Here is a 21562-nt window from a genome sequence, read left to right as displayed (position 1 = left end):
ACTCCTCAGAGCCTCCTAAGTTCACACGAACTCCTGCTCGGGTATCTGTGGTCCAACCTGGCCAGAATAAAGTGTTCGAGTGCCAGTTGACTGGAACACCTGAGATAGATGTCTACTGGTTTAAGGAAGGTTCAGAGATAATTCCCAGTGATTCCTTTAAGATCGCCTATGTGAATGGCATGGCCACTCTGGAGGTCTGTGGTGCTGATATCAAAGATAGTGGTATTTACTATTGTGAGGCCCGTAATGAAGCTGGCAGTGAAAGCTGCAGCATGGAGCTCAAAGTCAAAGGTCAGTCTGACGCTCAAGGAGCAGGGAATTTGAGTTAAACCATTGATGTTTTCTTGCTGAATTTCAAATATACAAGTATGTGTTTGAGTGCAGTACTGACATACAATGGTAGTAACTGATGTTTCTGTAATGAATATACAGTGCATACCATCAATTCCTCATGGTGAAACAGCTAAACTGTACTTCGCCTAACTGTTGCCTCCATATGTCTCACTTGGTTAAATCCAAGAATAGGATCATAAAGATGAAATTTGACAATTAAAATTTTGAACTATGTAATAGCAGTGGATCAACTTTGACCATATGTGAAATGACAGGATATGGTGTTAGAGACCCTGGTGTTCCCTTTTATCAGTGGTCATCACAGTGATAGTTAGTTTGCTCAACATGCCCTTTAGTTAACCCTAAATATTTGATATAAAGTCTGGAGTCTTTTCCTAAATGGCTAAATTTGTTTTCTCACTGGCTGGATTGAGACAAGTTTTCACAACAGTTGTTGTCAGTACTTCAAACAATCACCAATCTTATCAATTTAAAGATTCGGTTTTGTGAACCTTATATCATTTTCTGAATAATTGTGGTGCAGACAATTGTTCAAAAGAAAATAGTTAAATAATCAGTTCCTGTTTCTTCTTCTCCCAGAACCACCATTATTTATTCAAGAGCTGGTTTCAGCTGACGTAGTGAAGGGCTCCAGTGCCAGTTTTAATTGTCAGGTCACTGGAACTGGACCATTTAAAATCACATGGTACAAAGATGCAAAAGAGCTGAAACCCAGTGCTAAACACAATTTCTTCCTCACAAATGACACCATGGCTCTGGAGGTACACAAATGTGACAAAGTTGATGTTGGCGAATATCAATGTACGGTTGCCAATGAGGTGGGAAGCTGTTCTTGTAAGGCACCTTTAAGTCTCAAAGGTTGGTCTGATTGAAGTATACACCTCCAGCATTATAGGTACTTCTTAGCAGCATAGGTTAACTTGGTTGTTTTTTTGTTATTAGAACCACCGACATTTACCAGGAAGATTGACAATGTTGTCACAGTTCTGGGTAAAAAGGCAGAGTTTCAGTGTGTTGTCCAGGGCTCTCCAACACTCTCTGTACAGTGGCAAAAAGATGATCACTGGATTCTTGAGGATGCAAAGATTGAGAGAACGTTGGAGAACAACGTGGCCACTCTCAGGATTCCTGCTTGTGAAGTGGTGCACAGTGGGAAATACACCTGCCAGGTGGTAAACGAGGCAGGGCAGGATAAATGTTTTGCTACTCTCACAGTTCAAGGTAATGCCGATACGATAGACCCATCAGTGTTGAATGATGTGCAAGACGCTTGACAAACCTTTGACCTTGCATTGTAGAACCTCCGCAGATCACAGAGAAACCTGACGTGATTAAAGTGACAGCCGGTGATCCGGTGAGTCTTGAGTGTAAAGTTACCGGTTCTCCTGAGCTCAAAGTGAAGTGGCTGAAGGATAGAAGAGAACTTCAGTCCATCAGGCAGCACAAGCTGAGCTTTGAGAACAACATCAGCAGCCTAAAGATTCAGTCTGTTCAGCAAGAAGATGAAGGGGAGTACACTTTCGAGGTGGCCAATCACATCAGCAGCTGTGCCTGCAAAATCAAAGTCATTGTTCTAGGTTGGTTTGAACATTTCCAAACTACATACAGTGTGTTCCAGTTCTGTGCCCCTAGTTTTGTTCAGACTGTTGGCTATTTAGGACTACTCGTGTTTTTTCTTTCTTTAAATTAATTTGTATCTTTGTGTAAAACAATCGTGTTTTCTCATGGTGAAAATGAAAGTAGTTTGTATCCCCTGTGTTACTATGTTTCATCACTGAAATTTCCATGACGTCAGAGGCAACTGGACCACACTGTAGATGTTGAACCTAATTTTTCAATAATTTAATAATAATAAATAGTAAAATAATCTCACTTTTAACATTATGCTTTTGGTAACAGAACAAGTGATTCCTCCAAGCTTCATCAAACCACTAGTAGACATGCAGGAGATTTTGGGCTCCTTTGTTCAAATCTGTTGCAAAATCTCTGGTTCCCTGCCCATAAGTGTGGAATGGCAGAAAAATGGAACTAAAATATCTAGTGGTATAAAACACAAGCTTATACAGCAGGACAATGCTGTTTCACTCGAGATTGAGCAGCTAGAGATGTCCGATACTGGAACCTACTCTTGCAAACTGAGTAACCGGGCAGGAAGTTGTCAGAGCAGTGGGACTCTTGCGGTCAAAGGTTAGACACTGCTTCACAGACATGAGTGGTCAATCAATCTTCAAACCCTCAAAGGTGCGTATCCAATTAACCATGTCCATCTTCTCTTCAGAACCTCCAAGTTTTGTGACTCCACTGGAGTCCCAGGTGGCTCTACCTAATTCCAAAGTTCGCTTTAAAAGCACATATAAGGGAACCCCACCTTTCATGGTGAAGTGGTTTAAGGATGACACGGAGCTCATAACAGGGCCCACCTGTTTCAGTGGGCTGGAAGGACTGTCATGCTTCTTAGAGCTCTATTCAGTGGGCATGGCCCACAGTGGAATTTACTCTTGTCAAGTCAGCAATGATGCTGGCTCCATACGCTGCAGTGCGAACTTGATGGTTAAAGGTTGGACAATTGTTTTAAAAACATTTGACTGTGTCTTGTTTTTTTTGTTTTTTTTTTACTCTGTTCTACATTCTCTGTCACATTTTGTTTTTGTTCATTGAGGCTTTGTGATGCTGCAGCTTCTCTAGAGGGACTTTCTGTCGTCTTAATGTTGCACCATTGTCTACAGTTGTCCTGCTGATTGTTGTTTTTAGCTTTTAACACTTTATTGTCAACTTCCTCACCTTGTCCATCTTTTTGCTTCTGTCTGTTATCTAAGTATCTTGTCGCTTTGGGCTGCTGACATGTCTACGTTTTGGCTTTTCAGAACCACCACAGTTTGTGCTGAAACTTCCCCCTGCTAAGTTTGTGAAGCAGGGTTCCCCACTCAGTCTGGAGTGTAAAGTCAGTGGCACAGCTCCCCTCAGTGTGACCTGGTACAAACATGACACCAAGGTCATTGATGGGGACAACTGTAAAACCTCATTTGTTGACTCAGTAGCAGTCCTGGAGCTGCAATCTGCCAGCTTTGACAGCGATGGAGTTTACACCTGTGAAGTTCAGAACGATGCTGGTAGAGTTAGCTGCAGCTGCACCATTTCTATCAAAGGTCAGACTCCTGCTAAGGTTCTGTTGTTCTTCTTAAAGCTGGTGTCCGTAACATTGTAAGGCTCAGACAAGCTTGACCAAGTGCTGCGATTGGTATCTTGTTGGCTAGACATATTTTTACCGACTGCTGATAGCAACATTCATTGGGAACCCCAGGACTACGGGACAAGGAAGACTACAAATGCAATACATTTGGGAATTTAGAATATGGAAGTTATAGAAGGGAACTGGACATCATTTCAGGGAAGAGTGATGTCCATGTTTTCAGACGGACAGCGGTGGGACCTGGGCTTGCTTTTCTGCTAAGTGCCTTAGGAGTTGTCCTCTAAGTTCTTTTAATTTTAATCTCAGCCAACTCCCACGGAATTCCGACAATGAAGACATACCTGACATAAAAAATTCCAATTCCAATTGCCTCGGAAAACAAAACCACTTTATCCTACATATTGGATGGAGCATCAAATGTCCCTTTCTTGGCCTTCTGTTGTCTCGACTCTGATCCTTTTGTCCCTGTTGGGTAACAATGTTACGGCACCCAGCTTTAAGATTTTCAAGTCTTACCTCCTTTGTTTGCCTCGCATTAACGGTTCCCTGATCTCCTTAAAATTCAGACCCACCATCCTTTGTCAAAGTTCCTCAGCCAGTCGAATCTCTGAAGGGAAAGGACGGAAGTCTGTATTGCGAACTTAGTGGCACGGCACCGTTCCAGATAACCTGGTTCAAAGATAAAAAGCCTCTGATGGAGAGCAGGAAATATAAGATGGTGAGCGAGGGCAGCTCTGCCACACTCCACATCATTGGGATAGAATCCTCAGACACAGGCGAATATGAGTGCAAAGCGTCAAACAATGTAGGAAGTGACACCTGCCAGACATCGGTTAAACTGAGAGGTCAGTAAGAATTTGCGGAAAAGAAGCAAAAAACTAATAAAAATCATTAGTATCCAATGGCTTTTGTCACCTTGCTGATTTGCGCTGTTTCTCCTCCTCTCCAGAGCCACCATCATTTGTGAAGAAACTGTCAAACATGACAGTAATTCTGGGAGAGGAGGTGACCCTTGTGGCCACTATTAGAGGCTCTGAACCCATTACTGTATCCTGGGTTCAGGACAAGGATCACATTCTAAGGGATGGTGACGAAAGGAAAATCACCTTTGAGAACAACCAAGTCGCACTTAAGGTCTTTAAAGCCGATGCAAGCACAGCAGGCAAATACACCTGTCAGCTCAGAAATGATGCCGGGAGTGTGGAATGTTTCGCTAATGTGAAAGTTCTAGGTTTGTAAACCATATAATTCTCTCTTTCTCGACAGTCCTTCTGTGCACAGGTTTGATTAAAAGGTATACATGTTCTGCTACTTCTTTAATTATTCTAGAACCAGCAAAGATTGTGGACAAGCCTGATTCTCTCAGCGTGACAGCGGGTGACATTGCTGCCCTGGAGGTACAAGTTCGTGGAACTCCAGAGCTGGTACCCAAGTGGTTCAAGGATGGCGTGGAACTTGCTTCTGGGAGAAAATACAAAATATCCTTTTCCAGAATGATTTCCAGCTTAAATGTTCTATCTGCTGAGAAGATGGACTCCGGAGAATACACCTTTGAGGTCATGAATGAGGTTGGGAAGGACCTGAGCAAAATCAACCTCACTGTTTTAGGTGGGTGTTTATCTTTAACCTGGAGATTTGGTATTAGTAGAAAAGTTTGTCTTGTTTAAGAATGAAAAAAAACAGTCGACAAGTCAGTAATGAGCTAGTTCTTAGAGCTGCACCAAAAACCGGGTGTTTAAGAGATTTACTAGAAAATCTCCCCAGTTTAATCTCTAGATATTGTTTTAGTTTAGTCTAAATGATATAAAAAAAAACAGAAGATATTCTAGGTTCTAGAAAATCGCCTCCTGTTATCTAGATTTTGTAAGATTCCACGATTGATCTGATTTTAAGGGACTGAAAGGGCTTAAAAGCTTTGGTCGAAAACTAAAATCTTTCATCTTTTACTTCCCCATTCCCCTGTTTATCAGATAAGATCATACCGCCAACCTTCTCAAGGACATTGAAGGACTCTAGCACAGTTGTTGGGGGAGCTGGAGAGATGGAATGCAAAGTGTCTGGTTCACCACCTTTCACAATTTTCTGGTACCACGACGGTGAAGAAATCCAGACCGGACCCAATTATGAGATCTCATTCTGTGAGAACACCTGCATACTTAAAGTCCCCACACTGAAGCTGATAGATTCCGGGGTCTATAGGTGCAAAGCTGTCAACAAGGCCGGATCCAGTGAAACCAAGGCCAACCTGGTGGTCAAAGGTAATTAAAACTTGAGTTCTACTTGAAACCCGGGTTCTAGGTCTAGTTCTAGTTGACTCTTTAATGAAACCATGGTGACCAGATGTGTTTATATACAGTAGAACCTTCACATTGCTGTTTTCATTTTCATCCATACATTAAGCAGTGGGGGAGGCGGTATAATGTGGTCCCGCTGGGAATTAAACCCAGGATTGTCGAGGCAGGCTTGCGAACCCCTACACTATGGAACCACAATACTATTGCTTCCTTTCTAAAAAAAAAACGTCTTTGCGTTCTTGTAAAGGTTCTCACATGTCTAAGTGTTTTAAAAAGTTCTTCTGATCATTTAAGAATGGTTTTAAATCCCAGGCTAAAGCACATGTGCGATCATTTATAACTTGTGTAAAAGTCACTTGACAGAGGTTTTCATATTAAGACTCTTCTTTGATTTATGTTTTGTAATTATTCTGTCATCTACCCAGAACCTCCATCCTTTGTGGTTCCACCACAGCCAGTGGAGGCCATGCCTGGTTCTAACGTTACCTTCTCTGCCATGGTGAAAGGCAGCGCTCCTCTAAAACTTAAGTGGTTCAGAGGCGCCAAGGAGATTGTGGCTGGACGCAACTGTTCCTTTTCCCTAAAGGAGAACCAGGCTATACTAGAGCTCTTAGGTGTGGACAGATCTCATGCCGGAGAGTACACGTGTCAGATCATCAATGACGCCGGAAGAGAAAGCTGTCCTGTTCATCTGACTGTTAAAGGTGGGTCTGACTAGAAGACTATTATTGAGTGCTCCAATGTCACTGCACAAAACTGGGTCAGAAGTAAAACTACATACAGTGGAACCTCAAGGTACGAGCATAGTCCCTACAGTGGAACCTCAAGATACGAGCGTAGTCCCTCCAGGACTAAGCTCGTAACTCGAGGTGCTCGTATCTCGAATCATTTTTTTCCCATAAGATATAACAGAAAAAAAAAATTTGTTCCGCCCCATGTGAACAACTGAGGTGGCGTGGGCTGCGCCGAGTGGACTTGGCCACCTAGCATCGACCACCTAGCGCCGGTGTCTGTGGGCGTGCTCATATCTCAAATGTTTACTAGTATCTTGAAGCAAGAACTTGCTCACAGGCTTGCTCGTATCTCGAAATACTCACATGTCGAGACGCTTGTACCTTGAGGTTCCACTGTAGTTTCCTTTTTTGAGTGAGCAGTAAGTGGGACAGTGGTGGCTTGGTGGTAAAGGAAGCAGACTTGGGTCTGGAAGGTTTAAGTTCGACTCTACAAGCTGCCAAGTACTATTGACGTGCTCTGAGGATTACACTGTCACTTTGGTGATGGTTAGAATGCAGAGGTCATTTCATTGTGCGCTGTGTCACAATGACAAGTAATTTCACTTTCACGTCACCTTAAAAAGTGTATCTTTACAAATGATATTCTGAACATAGACCAAAACTATGAAAATCTAGCAATTTTTCTTCACTGAAAATGTATTTCATAATCAAAACTTCTTTGAGAGAATACACACTACGATTACGATTTTAACTGGTGGTTGATGTTGATGTTACACCCAGAGCCTGCGGCCTTCTCCAAGAAGCTGAAGGATGTCTCAGTGGAAAAAGGAACACCTCTGACTTTGGAGTGCATGTACACAGGAACACCAAAGATCACTGTAAGCTGGTTCAAAGATGGACAGCAGATCTTTGCCTCCTACAAGCACAACATCACCACTACTGAGAGCTCCTGCATCCTGGAGTGTTTGAGCACGGATGACAAGGAAGCTGGAGGAAAGTACAGCTGCCAGGTGTCCAATGATGCTGGACAGGACACGTGTGAGGCCGCTGTGTCCATCCTGGGTAAGTAACACTGTCAAATAAATGTCTTAAATGTTTTAAATATCAAGTGTGTTTTTTAAGGTTTTTAACAGGGAGGCTTGATAACAGGAAAACTGACAACCAATAACTTTGAGTCCCACACTACTGCCGCCATATTCTCTGTTAACATATGCATGGCGCATCGTGCTGCCTTCACGTGGTGATGGAAGTGGTGATGCCAGCCGTTTATCTGACCTTATTATATTCATTTATATGGGTATTGTTTAAAATGCTGTGGATAAAACGCTGATATCAGGTGAAGTAAGGAACTCGGTGAAACCAAAAGGTGACGGGTTGTTTCCAGTCTGTTTTTTTCGATTTTACCGATGCCAATTGAAAGCAGCAGTCCCTGCAGGCCCTTCAGGTTTCCTGGGCAGGAGTGGGAGTGCCTGAAAAAAAAAAAAAACGACCCTGCAGAAAAATACATATAATACATTATCGGGGATATTTGTTATGATATTGGACTTATAGGAATGACTTAGCTAAAAATTAGCTCCTAAGGTTTCTGTACGGAGTATGTTAAGTTCGTAAGCTCATCATCACCATGGAATGAATTGTTTTTCTTAAAAAAAAAATAGATAGGTTAAACTATTGATTATTGATTTTGTTTCCTCTTCTTTGCTGCAGAGCAACCATACTTTGTGGAGTCCCTGGAAGCGATGGAAGTGACAACTGGGGATGCAGTGTGTCTTAGGTGTCACGTAGCTGGAACTCCAGAAATCAAAGTGTCCTGGTATAAAGGTGAAGGCAAAGTCCGCTCCAGTCCATCCTGTAAACTGGAGTTTGTCAAGGGAGTGGCTTGTTTGAAACTCAGCAAAGCTACAAAGGCGGACATCGGAGAGTACAGCTGCAAGGCGGAGAACCGCATTGGCTTCGCTACATCCACCTGCAGACTCAATGTACTTGGTGAGATCAACTTTACTTTTTAATATTGAGTAAAACACATACATGCATTGTTTAGAAGAATATAAACTGAATACAAATTGAATGGAGGTTATATGGGTTTCGTCTATGAGATTTGCCACGTGTCATTCCAAATATAAGCTGTGTGTACACATGTGTAAAACAGGGCCACTCAAATGGCTACCCAGGGGCTACATGCAGGGGGCTATTCTTATAGTAGTACAGACCATCAATGCAACACTCTGCATATGGTGGCAACATTCAAGCCACCGGTCCAAGTGTTTTGTTAAGCAGAAGTGGTAGTAGACGTCGGTTAATGTCTTTTAAAAATTTGTCATTACTTGCTGCTTTCTGGTTGCTGAGAATGTGTGGACCAGCTCAATTTGGCCATTTATTAAAAGTGGACCAAACTGGTTTGGTCTTAGTTACCTCGCTGTCAGTATATTAAACAACAAAAGAATGTAAAATGTATTCAGGAGAAAGAGAAACACTTTACTAAAACACCGTTTGTGTCTGAACGATGTTCTTCCCACGTTATGGTTGAACACCTGAATGTCACTTAGTAGGAACACCTCTTGCAGGTTGCAATACATTAAATGTGGAAGAATGTGAGATCAACTTTTACTGTAGTTATATTTGTGACAGCTATTAGCTTTGTCTAACTGGAAATACTTACCTCAAGTACATAAAGACACACAAATGTACCTTCTGAAAAGGCTTATTACATTTGAAAGTAAATCTCTTTATTTGAAGAAATCCCTATCCAATCATTCTCTGGTTTCTGACTCTGACCTAGATTTAAAAAGAATACACAACAACCAAAGTTCCCGCTTTTGACCCTCGTGTCTAAACTGTTCCACAGAGGCCAAAACACCACCATCCTTCCCAAAGAAAATCAGCAGTCTGCAACAAACAGAGGGCGAGTCGGTCAGGTTTGAGTGCCGTGTCGCCGGGTCCTCTCCCATTGAGGTGTCGTGGTTGAAAGACGGTGAACCGCTGAAGGAGAGTGATGAGTTCTCCATGATCTATGATGACAACACTGCCGTGCTGCTGATCCACAGAGGTCTGATCAGACACTCAGGAGAGTACACCTGTGTTGCTACCAACAGTGTAGGCTCCTCCTCCTGCAGGGCCAAACTCACACTGCAAGGTACGGAATCAGTGTCAATGTTGTGTCATATGAGGGTGATAGCTTCTTATTAGTCTAGTTTCTGGGTTTTTTTTTTTTTTTTTTTTTGGAATTGGGTTTTGCCTGAGGTGGATTTTTCCTTATTCCCAGAACATATATGACTGTACATAACAAAACCTTTGCATTAATGACAACACCAAGGAACAGGACAGTACCAGGCACAGAGGTCAAAAAAATGCCCGACCACCACACCCACACCAATATTTCCGTATTAATTAGCACTTTGATTTGCAGAAATAAAAAATCGTAATGCCAAAACTGTTTTTAAATTTTAATTTCAAAGTGGACGAAAAATACGTTATTAAACTCACACATCTTATTTTAACGTACAGTAGTATTAATACCAAATACACACACTCCTGTAAATGCTGTGCATATTTCTTCTTATCAGAATAGACACGAGTTACCAGTTATTTTGTGAATTTTAATTCAGCCCTTTTTGCATTGAGTAAAGTACTGTAAATAGTATCCAAAGCAGTACATCAAGATCAACCTCTCATTCTGGTATTTAGCCTCGGAGTGGCTGCATACCTGAAAAAGGGGACATTGTTGTAAACAAAGGAAATGACCATACCCAATTCCAAAGGGAGGAAGGTTGTAGTCACAAGGGTTGAGGACATTGGTATCACCTGAGGTACAACCCTGGCTATGTGCCCCTGTGAGTCCGTCTGTGTTGTTACCTAAAGAAAAAGTCACCTACATATCAAGGACAAAGGACACACTTTGGGGTATGGGAATCTACATATCTTTGCCAGAGAAGACAGATGGTTTGAAAGGAAGCCATCTTTGTCACCTAACAACACAGACAGACTCAAAGGTGCACATAGCCAGTTTTGCCAAATGTCCCATTGGTCTCTAACAAAGAAAGTAAAGGTTGCATATCCCACTTAACAGTTTCTTCTTTGTTTGTTTGTTGTGTTCAACCTTTCTCTCCTCCGTCGCCATCGACCTGCAGAACCCCGTTACCCACCGGCCTTTGACAGAAAGTTGTCACCACAGGAAGTGACAGTGGGTGAGAGTGTGGCGTTGGAATGTCACGTGGTTGGCTCTGCCCCTGTCAAAGTCACATGGTCCAAAGACCATAAAGACATTCGTGCTGGAGCCAATTACAAGCTGAGCTTTGTAGAGAATACAGCTCAGCTGAGCATTGTCAAAGCCGACAAGGGCGACACTGGTCGATATTTTTGCCATGCCTCCAACGACGTTGGCAAGGATTCCTGCTTCTGTGATGTCACGATTAAAGGTTAATTAGGCCCCCCCTCCCATGTCTTGCCTAACATATACTTTTTCGCTTGGCCATCTTTGAGCTACTTTAATGCTTTAGTTTGTGAACTTGCTTGGCTATCCTCTCTACCTCTCTAGTTTTTTCTCTACTGTTAGTCTTTGACTTAACATTTCATTTCATGGTAAAACTTTGGTCTGATCTTGAACTGTTTTTGGTTTATTGTCAGAGCAAAGTAAAAGTATCTTTGCTTTGCTTTAATTCTACTCAAGTACCAATCTAAAAATCTACTTGTGTAAAAGTAAAAAAAAAAGTAAAAAAAAGAACACTGAGGTTTTGGTAAAAGTAAAAAAAAAGTAAAAAAAAAGAACACTGAAGTTTTCACAGCTACAGCTGTGTCCACTGGGGCAGGCACATTTGCATCGCCTGATAAAGTTATTCCCTCGTTTGCATTTGAAAATGAAGAGCGGCTGAGATATGGCCAAGGATTTCCTGCTCTTTCTGATTCATGTGCTCCACGGGAGCTCTCTGCTTGGCAATTCTCAACCTCCATTTCCTGTTCGGCACCAGCCATCATCCAATAACAGGCTATAGCTCGTCTCTTAGTCAACGTTATCTGGCTACATTAAAATATTTTGGGAAATCCGCACCCCCGGTGCAGATTGTTTGTCCCTGCATTTAATTTTTTTTACTGTAACTGGTTTTTACTCTGTAACTGGTCCCTTTTATGTAGCAAAGTTAAATACTTGAGTCAAAATGTACTTAAGTAGAAGTTAAATTTACCTGTCCCCAAACTACTTTAAAATTACAAAATACCCAATTACAGTAACTTGAGTAAATGTAATTTGCTACTTTCCGCCTCTGGTAACTTTTTTTAGGGTTTTGGGTTCACCAAATTTCAGATTCCCTTTTGTGGTTCACATTTTTGTATTTTCTAATTGTGACTGGCTGTAATTTAATTTTATACCTTAACTTTTTGTTGGCTCACTTTTTGCTTTTACTTGGATAATATCAAGCTGACAACAGTGCTTTGCTCACAGCTATTTTGCCAATTTCTCACCTGTATTACAGTGGTTTATCTTCTCCTCCTTAAATACTTAAAGACATTTTCAAGGTTACTTACGTATAAGCAAAACCTATTTTTACTGAGCCCCATGGTGGTCTTTTTTTTCCCCGCAGAGCGTAAAAATCCTCCAATGTTTACTAAGAAGCCATCGGAGCGTATGGAGGAAACGGAAGGTAAACTCGTGAAGCTGGAGGGCAGGGTGTCCGGTTCTCAGCCAATGTCCATCAGCTGGTTGAAAGACGACTTGGAAATCCAAAGTTCCGAAAAATACGATGTCAGCTTCAAGAGCAATGTGGCTGTTCTATGCATTAAGAGCAGTCAGGTGGGGGACAGCGGCAGGTACACATGCTTGGCCTCCAATGAAGCTGGACAAACATCCTGTTATGTCAGTGTGGGAATTTTAGGTATGTCATTAATATGTATATATCTACATGCATGCATGCATTTATGCTTTATGGCTGTCAAAATGAAGCATTTTTCATGTTAATTAAATACACTTTTTTTTTTATCCCTTGGCTGGGTTGGCGACTTGCGGCTTATGTATTCAAATATATAATTTTACATGTTTGTTATTTTCACACTGACAGCCTCTAGAGGGCACTCTAGGCTTGTGTACCAGTATCTGCTACTCCTGTACCACTGAAAATTTACATGTTCGTTAGAGGGCAGTGGTGTGACTTATAATCCAGAGAGTACCACTGAAAATTTACATGTTCGTTACAGGGCAGTGGTGTGATTTATAATCCGGAGAGACTTATATATGTTTCTTCATTATGGATTTTTTGGCTAGTACAACTTATACTGCGGAGCATCTTATAGTCCAGAAAAAACAGTAGCTATTACTAAGAATGTCCTCTGTGACTGTTTTGTTCCAAGCTGGACAGAATCTCTGCTTTATTTTTATTTTTGTGGTCTGTAACCAATCCAGTACCAAAGTCATTTCCTCTCAATAGCTATCTTATAGAGCTGGCAACAAGAAAGGTGCGATTAATTGCATTCATATTTATGTAATTCAATTGGAATAAATGCATAAAAGTCTCAGCCCTAATTTATCTATTTACTTGTGCTTGTATTTACTGTTTTGATAAGCCAACATGCCAAGACTCTGAATGGTATTTTTATTTTATTTTGTTCAGCATATTCACCTCTGAATGGTATTTTTATTTTATTTTGCTCAGCATATATTTTTTGTGCTTTATCTCCCTTATCATGAAATAGAATCTAAGAAACCTCCAGTCTTCGATGTCCCACTTAAACCTCTAACTGTGGACGAAGGCAAAAAGCTCACCCTCAGATGTCACGTCTGTGGTTCTGCGCCACTGAAAGTTCAGTGGATGAAGGACAGGAAAGACTTGATCTCAGCTGGAAGCACAAAGATCAGTTTCTCCGACGGCACTGCCTGTCTTGAGATTAGCCAAGCCTCCGTGCACGATGATGGTGATTACCTTTGTAAGGCTACTAATGATGCTGGCAGTGATTTCTGCAAAGCCCGAGTCACTGTGAAAGGTAAGGGAGTTAACTACTGTTTTTTCCAATGATGTCGCTAAAGCATCTCCTTAATCGAGAAAACACAAAACAAGTGCATTTTTGGTTGGTACAGTTGGTGTCTGATCACATGACTTTTCAGTTGCAGCCAAGCCAGGCGTAGCTAAGCCAACTCCTGAGGCTCCAGCTACTGCTCCGAGCAAGAAACAAGAAAATCTGTTCTTCATCGAGGAACCCAAACCCACGAATGTCACCGAGAGTGAGACTGACTTCAAAAGACATAGCTTCCACTTCCTTTCTGATACCTGTTAACTTTAGACTGAAACTCCTGCCTCTTTTTCCCCGACAGAGAGCACAGCCACCTTCATTGCCAAGGTAGGTGGAGACCCCATCCCCAGCGTGAAGTGGATGAAGGGAAAGTGGCGTCAGATCACACACGGAGGCAGAATAGCCGTGGAGCAAAAAGGACAGGAGGCAAAACTGGAGATCCGCGAGGCAACCAAGTCAGACTCTGGGCAATACAGATGTGTTGCCTCCAGTAAGCATGGAGAGATCGAGTGTAGCACTGAGCTGCAGGTGGTTGAGAAGAAGGAGGGAACAATGCTGGAAGGAGACCTGCGCGCCAAACTCAAGAAGTGAGTTAATCTGAAGTCTGAGATGGTTACTTAGTTAGTTAGTTAGTTAGTTAGTTAGTTAGTTAGTTAGTTAGTTAGTTAGATAGATAGTTAGTTAAATAGATAGATAGATAGATAGCTAGATAGAGAGAGAGAGATAGAAAGAGAGAGAGAGATAGATACAGTAGATAGATAGATAGATAGGTAGGTAGATAGATAGATAGAGAGATAGATAGAGATAGATAGATAGATAGAGATAGAGAGAGAGATAGATACAGTAGATAGATAGACAGATAGACAGATAGATAGATAGACAGATAGAGAGAGAGAGATACAGTAGATAGATAGAGAGAGAGATACAGTAGATAGATAGATAGATAGACAGATAGAGAGAGAGAGATAGATACAGTAGATAGATAGACAGATAGAGAGAGAGAGAGAGATAGAAAGAGAGAGAGAGATAGATACAGCAGATAGATAGAGAGATAGATAGAGAGAGAGATAGAGAGAGAGAGAGAGAGAAAAAGAGAGAGAGAGAGAGAGAGAAAGAGAGATAGATAGATAGATGTATAGATAGACAGATAGATAGATAGACAGATAGACAGATAGATAGATAGATAGACAGATAGACAGATAGATAGATAGATAGAGAGATAGATAGAGATAGATAGATAGAGAGATAGATAGAGAGAGAGAGAGATAGATACAGTAGATAGATAGATAGATAGATGGATAGATTGATGGATAGATAGATGTATAAATGGATGGATAGATAGATAGATAGATAGATAGAACTAATTTGATTTATTCAAAAAGAATCCAGTTATATCCCTATGATAATCCCTAAAATAATCTGTCAGTGTTTCAAAACAATAGGAAAACATTTAGACTCTGATACTAACAGAACAAAGATGTTTTATTTTCTGCCCGAACAACAAGTGAAAGGTTTCCAATTAAAACAGCAGTTTTCTGCATTCTGTGTCCTCAGAACGCCATCCAAACAGAAAAGTCCCAAGGAGAAGGAGGACATTGACATTGTTGAGTTGTTGAGGAACGTGGATCCCAAAGAGTACGAAAAATATGCCCGCATGTATGGCATTACAGACTACCGTGGCCTGCTGCAAGCCATTGAGCAGCTGAAGAAGGAGAAAGTGTTTGAAGAAAGTGGCAGACTGGTAAGACACTTTCTGCACCATTGGCATCATTTTTTGAGAGTCTGCAAACATTGATCAACTTCTTGCTGTTTTTTTCCAGGAACTGGAACGTGGAGACAGAGAATCGGAGGAGGAAATGGCCCGACTGGTAGCCGATCTGCAGAAAAGAATGGAGCGCACTGAGGTGGGGACTACATAAAAAAAACGAACATATACGTAGTTGCCTTCATTTAAAACTCACAGTGCATTCGAAGTTGCAATGTGAAATTTAAAACCCATTAGAAATAAATAAATACATCTGGTTTAGATGGGCCTGGTCTTATTTGAGCATCAAACATAACTTAGGCTATAGCAATTATATTTATGTATGAATAATAATCTCTTTCACAATTTGAATATATTGGGCAGAATGAAATGCACTGTTTATTCAATAACTCCACTTAAACATGATTTCTGTTCGTACATGTTCTCGTACATTCGAAATGACCAAAACTCCACTTAAACATGATTTCTGTTCGCACATGTTCTCGTACGTTCAAAATGAATGACGTCACCAATTCTGTTCCGCTTCTTGCAGCCCGTCACCTTAGTGACGGACATCTCCGATCAGACGGTCCTCATTAACAAGGAGGCAGAGTTTGGGTGTGAGCTCAAGATCAACTACCCTGAGATCACCTTGTCCTGGTACAAAGGAACCCAGAAACTGGAAAGTGACGATAAGTATGACATCAGCATTAGTGGAGATCGACATCTTCTCAAGATCAAGAAGTGCCAGTCCTCTGATCAGGGTAACTACCGGGTGGTGTGCGGACCATACATCTCAAGTGCCAAGCTCACTGTCATGGGTCAGTACCAAAAAATCACAACTCTTTATTATTACTGAAACAGGTTAAGGTTAAAGTGTGCTCTTAAAAACCTTAAACTTCTGATCTGATCCGAGCTAACTTCAATTCACTCTTCCTTCTGTTTTTCAGAAGTGGAGGTGGAGAAGCACCTGAAGGATACTGCCGGTAAGGAGGGACAGTTGTGTACACTGTCTTGTCAGTTGTCCATTCCTAACGTAGAAGCTCAGTGGTTTAAAAATGGACGAAAGTTAGAGATGAAGGGAAGATACTCATCCGAGGTCAAACACAAAGTTCAGAAACTTCTGATCAGAGACCTGAAGAATGAAGACCAAGGTCGATACACCTGTCGGTACCAACACCTAGAGTCCTCGGCCGAACTTTGGGTAGAAGGTTTGTACTGGGGTTACTTACAACCTCCCTGCAACCTTCTAGACGTGCTTCTTCCCGTTCACTAACCTCTTAGGATTTTTTTATTCATCCACTCCAAAGCTAAAGGCACGTTTTCACCCCAGGAACTAATATCAGGATCTTGGCTTAGGACCAGGGACTAAGTATATTACAAATGCTGAAAGTAGAACCAGAAACAGGGAATAGTACCAAGAGCTCCAGGCTTAATTTGAAGTACCTGCTTTAGGACAAATAAAAGTTGTTGATAGTGAGGTAGTCCAATTTACCTACTGACGAACACAGTTTTAAATAACTTTTATGATTTCAACACAGAACGGTGTTGTCACTGGTCCTAAAAAGTTCCTGGTTCTATTGCGGTGAAAATATGGTCTAATGTTTGAAAGTTTTGGTGAACCTTCTTTTTTGTCCCCATCTTTCTTATGGGAGTTTAACGTTCTCTGCCACAAATGTACGTCCTTTTACATGTCGAGTGTTCTAACTCGTGTTTCCATTTCTGTCATCCGGGCCACATGAATAGGTCCTATTTGTTGTCTTCTCACCACCACCGGGGTCTAGTCCACACACATTTGCCCAGTTTTGTGTTCCTCTTATCGTTAATGTGGTCTGGCCCAACAACATTTGTCTAATTTGTGGTCTTGTCGTTATTAATGTGGTCCCGCCCACAACGTAGGTCTCATTTGTGGTCCTCACTCATTCATACTTTCCGACCATTTTAGGCGACATTAACACTCAAAAACATCATCATCATTCCTAACAGTGTGGGTGCTTTGTTCCTCTGAGAACTTAACAAGCCCCAGCCAACATCTCTGTGTGGGTCCCCTGTGGGGAACAAAGTGCCTGAACCCTTGGAAACCCCAGTGGTAACCGTATGTGGCCCACACAATTCAGTCATTTTAAAACAACGTTTAATGTGAGCCCATCTAGCCAAAATAAAACATATGTGGGACTTATATGGATCAAATTGGGTCTTACATTGGTTAAATTAGGGGCATAATGACATGACAAGTAGGTCTAGGCCTAAATGTGTTGAGTTGGTCTACAGGTACTGCAAGGAGCCTGATCCGACTCTTATTTGTCCAGATGGATGCCCATTTTGCCCTGTCCTTCCTTTCGGGACTTTGGACTTACGACATGCTCTTGAAGTATCGTGACATTTGCAAGATCCATATGGGATGTGCTGCATACATGGGTATCCACTAACCTAATCTGACTCACAAATGGCCACCTGGGCACTGATGCAGCCATTTTAATTCTCTCCATGACCTGTGTGGATTAAATTGGTCTACATGGATATCGTTCTATCTCACTTAGGAGGCCTAATTGGGAATTGGTCTAGATTAGATATTCTTGTAGTCCCATCATGTCTCCATTGGGCTAAACAGATTCCAAGGTGGCCCCAGTACTCTATATAAGACCTACATGGTCTATATGTATATATACACACAACCTAATCTGACCCCACATTGGGCCACACATGGTTCCCCACGTAGCCTTATTGCTCCAAGGTTACCGATATTTGTCGAACTTGTCTAGACAGATATCCAGGCACCCTAACTTGACCCACATTAGGGACTTACATGGGACATGTTGGTTTTTGTGGGTATCCTGGAAACCTAATCCGATCCACATGAGGCCACACTGACCTGCTAACTGGGACACGCTGATCCACTGACGTCTGTATCTGTTTTAGCCGAACAAATTCATTTCACCAAACGAATCCACAACGTGGAGGTGAATGAGCGACAGTCGGCAACCTTTGAGTGCGAGGTTTCCTTCGACAATGCCATCGTTTCCTGGTACAAAGACACCTGGGAACTCAAAGAGAGCCTTAAGTATAACTTCAGAAGCGAGGGCCGAAGACATTTCATGGTCATCCGAAATGTGACCATTGAAGACGAAGGTGTGTACTGCAGAGCGACACCATTAGAGCGTCATCATGGGACCACAGGCTGGTCTGCAGAGTCTGAGTTTTTTTTGGTGACGTTTTTGTCTTCATTACAAATCTCATGTAGGCGTGTACTCAGTGATTGTGAGGTTGGAACCCAGAGGAGAAGCTAAGAGCACAGCTGAGCTTTATTTGTCTGGCAAAGGTACAGTTTTTAGTCAGACACAGACTTTTTTTCTGAGTCTGTTGTTTTGTCTCTTTTCTTCTGGTTTTAGTGCTTTTACCTGTTTGTCACTCTTAACTTTGTTTTTATCTTCCACAGAAATCGAGTTAGCCAAGGTGCCAATGGGTAAATTTCTTTATTTACTTACCAACTCAGAATTTGAAACTTTTCAGAAACCTTTGATGACAGGTGATAGGATTTTTTTTTTTTTTAGAATGCAGCAAAAATGGCTTATCCCCCAAAAAATATGTTCAAATTTTTTTGCATAAACACATATGGCTCTCTTTCTAAAGAAAATACAGTTGTACTGTTCAAAGTAAAGATGTTTCCGAAATGTGAACACACTACTAAAGAACCTCCTTAAAATGTTCTCCAGATTTCCCGGACACATCCATTCAGAGACCAGATGTTGCTGCAACAGTGGAAATTGAAGGTGAGATTGAAAAACCAAGCAAAACAATGGGTGAAAATATTTACAATTATTACAGACCAATACGAAAACCGCAAATATTGATAATCTGTCTCTTAAAGAGTCTACAGAGTTCTATCAGTATGAAGAGAAGGCTACACAAAGAGGTATTTATACTATTTCCAACCTCATACACAAAGCCCTCTAGAAAAAAAAGACCTGAATGTCTGCATGTCCACAATTTTTTTTTTTAAAATACCATCCATAGAGTCCTATGAGATGTTAATTCTGTGAAGTTTCATAGTTTCTTGGCAACAATATGAATTGTTTTTATGGAAATCCAGGGTTGAGGGACCATGGTTTATTAACCACATTTCTAAGAACGAGACCGAGAATTAAAAATAACAGCCAATATTATGATCACATATAATTCACACCACACTTAATCAAGCTGGGTTTTTTTTTGGATTGCATTGGACAATATGTTATGATCCGTCAAACTCCACTCAAATTCCAAATAGTTTTGTGAGAGATTTTGGTGTTTTTTTTTTTTTTTCAAATTACAAATAGTTTTGTGAGAGATTTTGGTTTATGCTACACTCACAGTATGGTGCAAAATATGACAGGAGTTATTAAACCATTTACTAATAATAGCACTGATCACCAGCAAAGATCAAACTACTAGCATGTTTCTATCTATCTATACATGCACACGAGAAAAAAAAGATGCTGAAGATTGTTTCGAACTCTCCCTTTTTCCTCTATTTTCCTTCTGCAGTTGAGAAAGTTCTGGTTGAGGAAACGGTGGAAACACAAAGAATTGAAATGAGGGAGGAAACACCCACCAAAGGTAAGAACATCCGATCTCCTTTCTTCTGCTACTGCTGCTCAGCTCCACCATCTTTTTATTGCACTGATGGAAAACTTTTCTTCAGCATCTTCTTTTGTTCTTCGGCTGAGCTTTTTTGTTTCTTTCGCCGCTCAATCACAAACACATGTTAAGGTCGTCTGTACGGTGAGAATAACAACCTTGTGTTTTCAAAAGTTCTGAAAGACGCAGAGAAAAGGCTTGAAGAAAAGCACAGAGCAGCTGTAAAGAAGCCAACTCCAGCTCCTGAAGGTACCGGCGATGATGACCATTATTGTGATAGTTAACCTTGTAACTCTGTGTGTTTGTCTGAGAGAGAAACATGTATCTCCCATTTGTCTCTTAATCTTAACCTTGTGATCTTACCTCGTGTTTTTGAGGTGCTTACTGGTCTTTGAGTATCAAGGATAGACCTAAGTTAAAACAGCACTAATTTACTAACTGTTGGTATTAGTCTCTGCGACTGATATAAGCTCAGTAAATCAGTGAATTAGCAGCTGTCTACTGAGGAGGGCAGTTTATTCAAATTTCTTTTTGGTATTTTATTTTGCTATTTTGTGAATGAACTTCAAAAGCAGGGGCAAGGGGCGAGACTTAAAACACAGACTAACTTGCAGTCCTTACTGGATTAACATCCACTGATCCAGTCCAGTGCATATGGATATGCCATGTTAACCTCTAATGGGCCACATAAAATGACTGTATGTGGCGTGTCGGATTCAGCTAACTGGCCTTGAGTTTGACATATCTGTCTTCAATTGTCAGTGCACTAATAGCACAGTCAGTACAGTACTGATTATGCCTAATAGCACAGTCAGTACAGTACTGATGAGTACTGTCAGAACCTCAGATGAAATAATCTCCTAAACTCTTTCTTTCACTGTCCAAAAAAAAATCGGAATAAAGAAGTTAAGAAGGAGCCTATGGAGGAAATTGTTGCTGTGAAATTAGTTCCTGAGAAGAAGGGAGTTCCACCAGTCACAGGTACAGATGCAGATGATGATAATCATGTGTTAATCTACATTTAGAACTTAGAAATGTGGTCTTCATTTCCCTGTGTCTGAATGTCTCTTCAAAGAACCAGAGGAGGTGAAGAAGCCCAGTGCTGCTCCATCTGACAAAAAGCCTCTGGTGCCGAGCAAAGGTATATTTTTGTTCCCTGCATCGCGCTTCATATTTTCTTACCTCTTCATATTTTCGTCACCTGTTTGTCCTTCTCCCCTTCACGTCAGCTCCTTCTTGCGCTTTTGACTCTTCTAGCCCCTAGCTGTGCTCCCCATTCTTACAATATCACTTCATCCTAACGTTAGCCAATCTTCTTTCACTTGAAGATGAGGCAAAACCTCAGATGCCAGCAGAGCCTAAAAAAGTGGCCCCTAAAGCCACACCAGAACCTGAACCTGAACCTAAAGCTGAAGCTAAACCTAAAGCTGAGGCTAAACCTAAAGCTGTGCCAGTTCCCAAGACAGAACCTCAACCCAAACCTTCAAAGACTGAGCAGAAACCCGAAGCTAAGCCAGCGCTGGAGAAGAAAGAAGCTACTCCACCTTCCACAAAAGGTATTTACTTAATTGTGTTTGTTCTGTGTTGTTTGCCCGCATGTTTGTGCAGCTTCTAACCCTGGAAGCGAATCTTTGAC

General features: G+C 41.3%; 1 protein-coding gene across 1 annotated transcript in view; it reads left to right on the top strand.

Moving 5' to 3' along the window:
- Positions 1-21562, top strand: part of LOC103391545 (titin-like) — a 180669-nt gene that overhangs the window by 49047 nt on the left and 110060 nt on the right. Inside the window, 34 exon segments of the mRNA XM_025063701.1 lie at positions 10-291; positions 934-1212; positions 1297-1575; positions 1653-1931; positions 2254-2541; positions 2633-2911; positions 3219-3500; positions 4111-4389; positions 4494-4775; positions 4874-5152; positions 5515-5802; positions 6264-6542; positions 7353-7634; positions 8280-8558; positions 9418-9705; positions 10700-10987; positions 12146-12436; positions 13251-13538; positions 13660-13776; positions 13867-14152; positions 15120-15306; positions 15386-15469; positions 15863-16130; positions 16260-16520; positions 18229-18438; positions 18551-18628; positions 18746-18772; positions 19023-19079; positions 19178-19222; positions 19834-19905; positions 20101-20175; positions 20830-20907; positions 21002-21067; positions 21255-21482. Coding sequence (XP_024919469.1) covers positions 10-291; positions 934-1212; positions 1297-1575; positions 1653-1931; positions 2254-2541; positions 2633-2911; positions 3219-3500; positions 4111-4389; positions 4494-4775; positions 4874-5152; positions 5515-5802; positions 6264-6542; positions 7353-7634; positions 8280-8558; positions 9418-9705; positions 10700-10987; positions 12146-12436; positions 13251-13538; positions 13660-13776; positions 13867-14152; positions 15120-15306; positions 15386-15469; positions 15863-16130; positions 16260-16520; positions 18229-18438; positions 18551-18628; positions 18746-18772; positions 19023-19079; positions 19178-19222; positions 19834-19905; positions 20101-20175; positions 20830-20907; positions 21002-21067; positions 21255-21482 — 7230 coding nt within the window.

Source organism: Cynoglossus semilaevis, chromosome 16 (genome assembly GCF_000523025.1).
Source record: "Cynoglossus semilaevis isolate Cse_v1.0 chromosome 16, Cse_v1.0, whole genome shotgun sequence".
Taxonomy (NCBI): domain Eukaryota; kingdom Metazoa; phylum Chordata; class Actinopteri; order Pleuronectiformes; family Cynoglossidae; genus Cynoglossus; species Cynoglossus semilaevis.
This window is presented reverse-complemented; position numbering and strand designations above follow the sequence as displayed.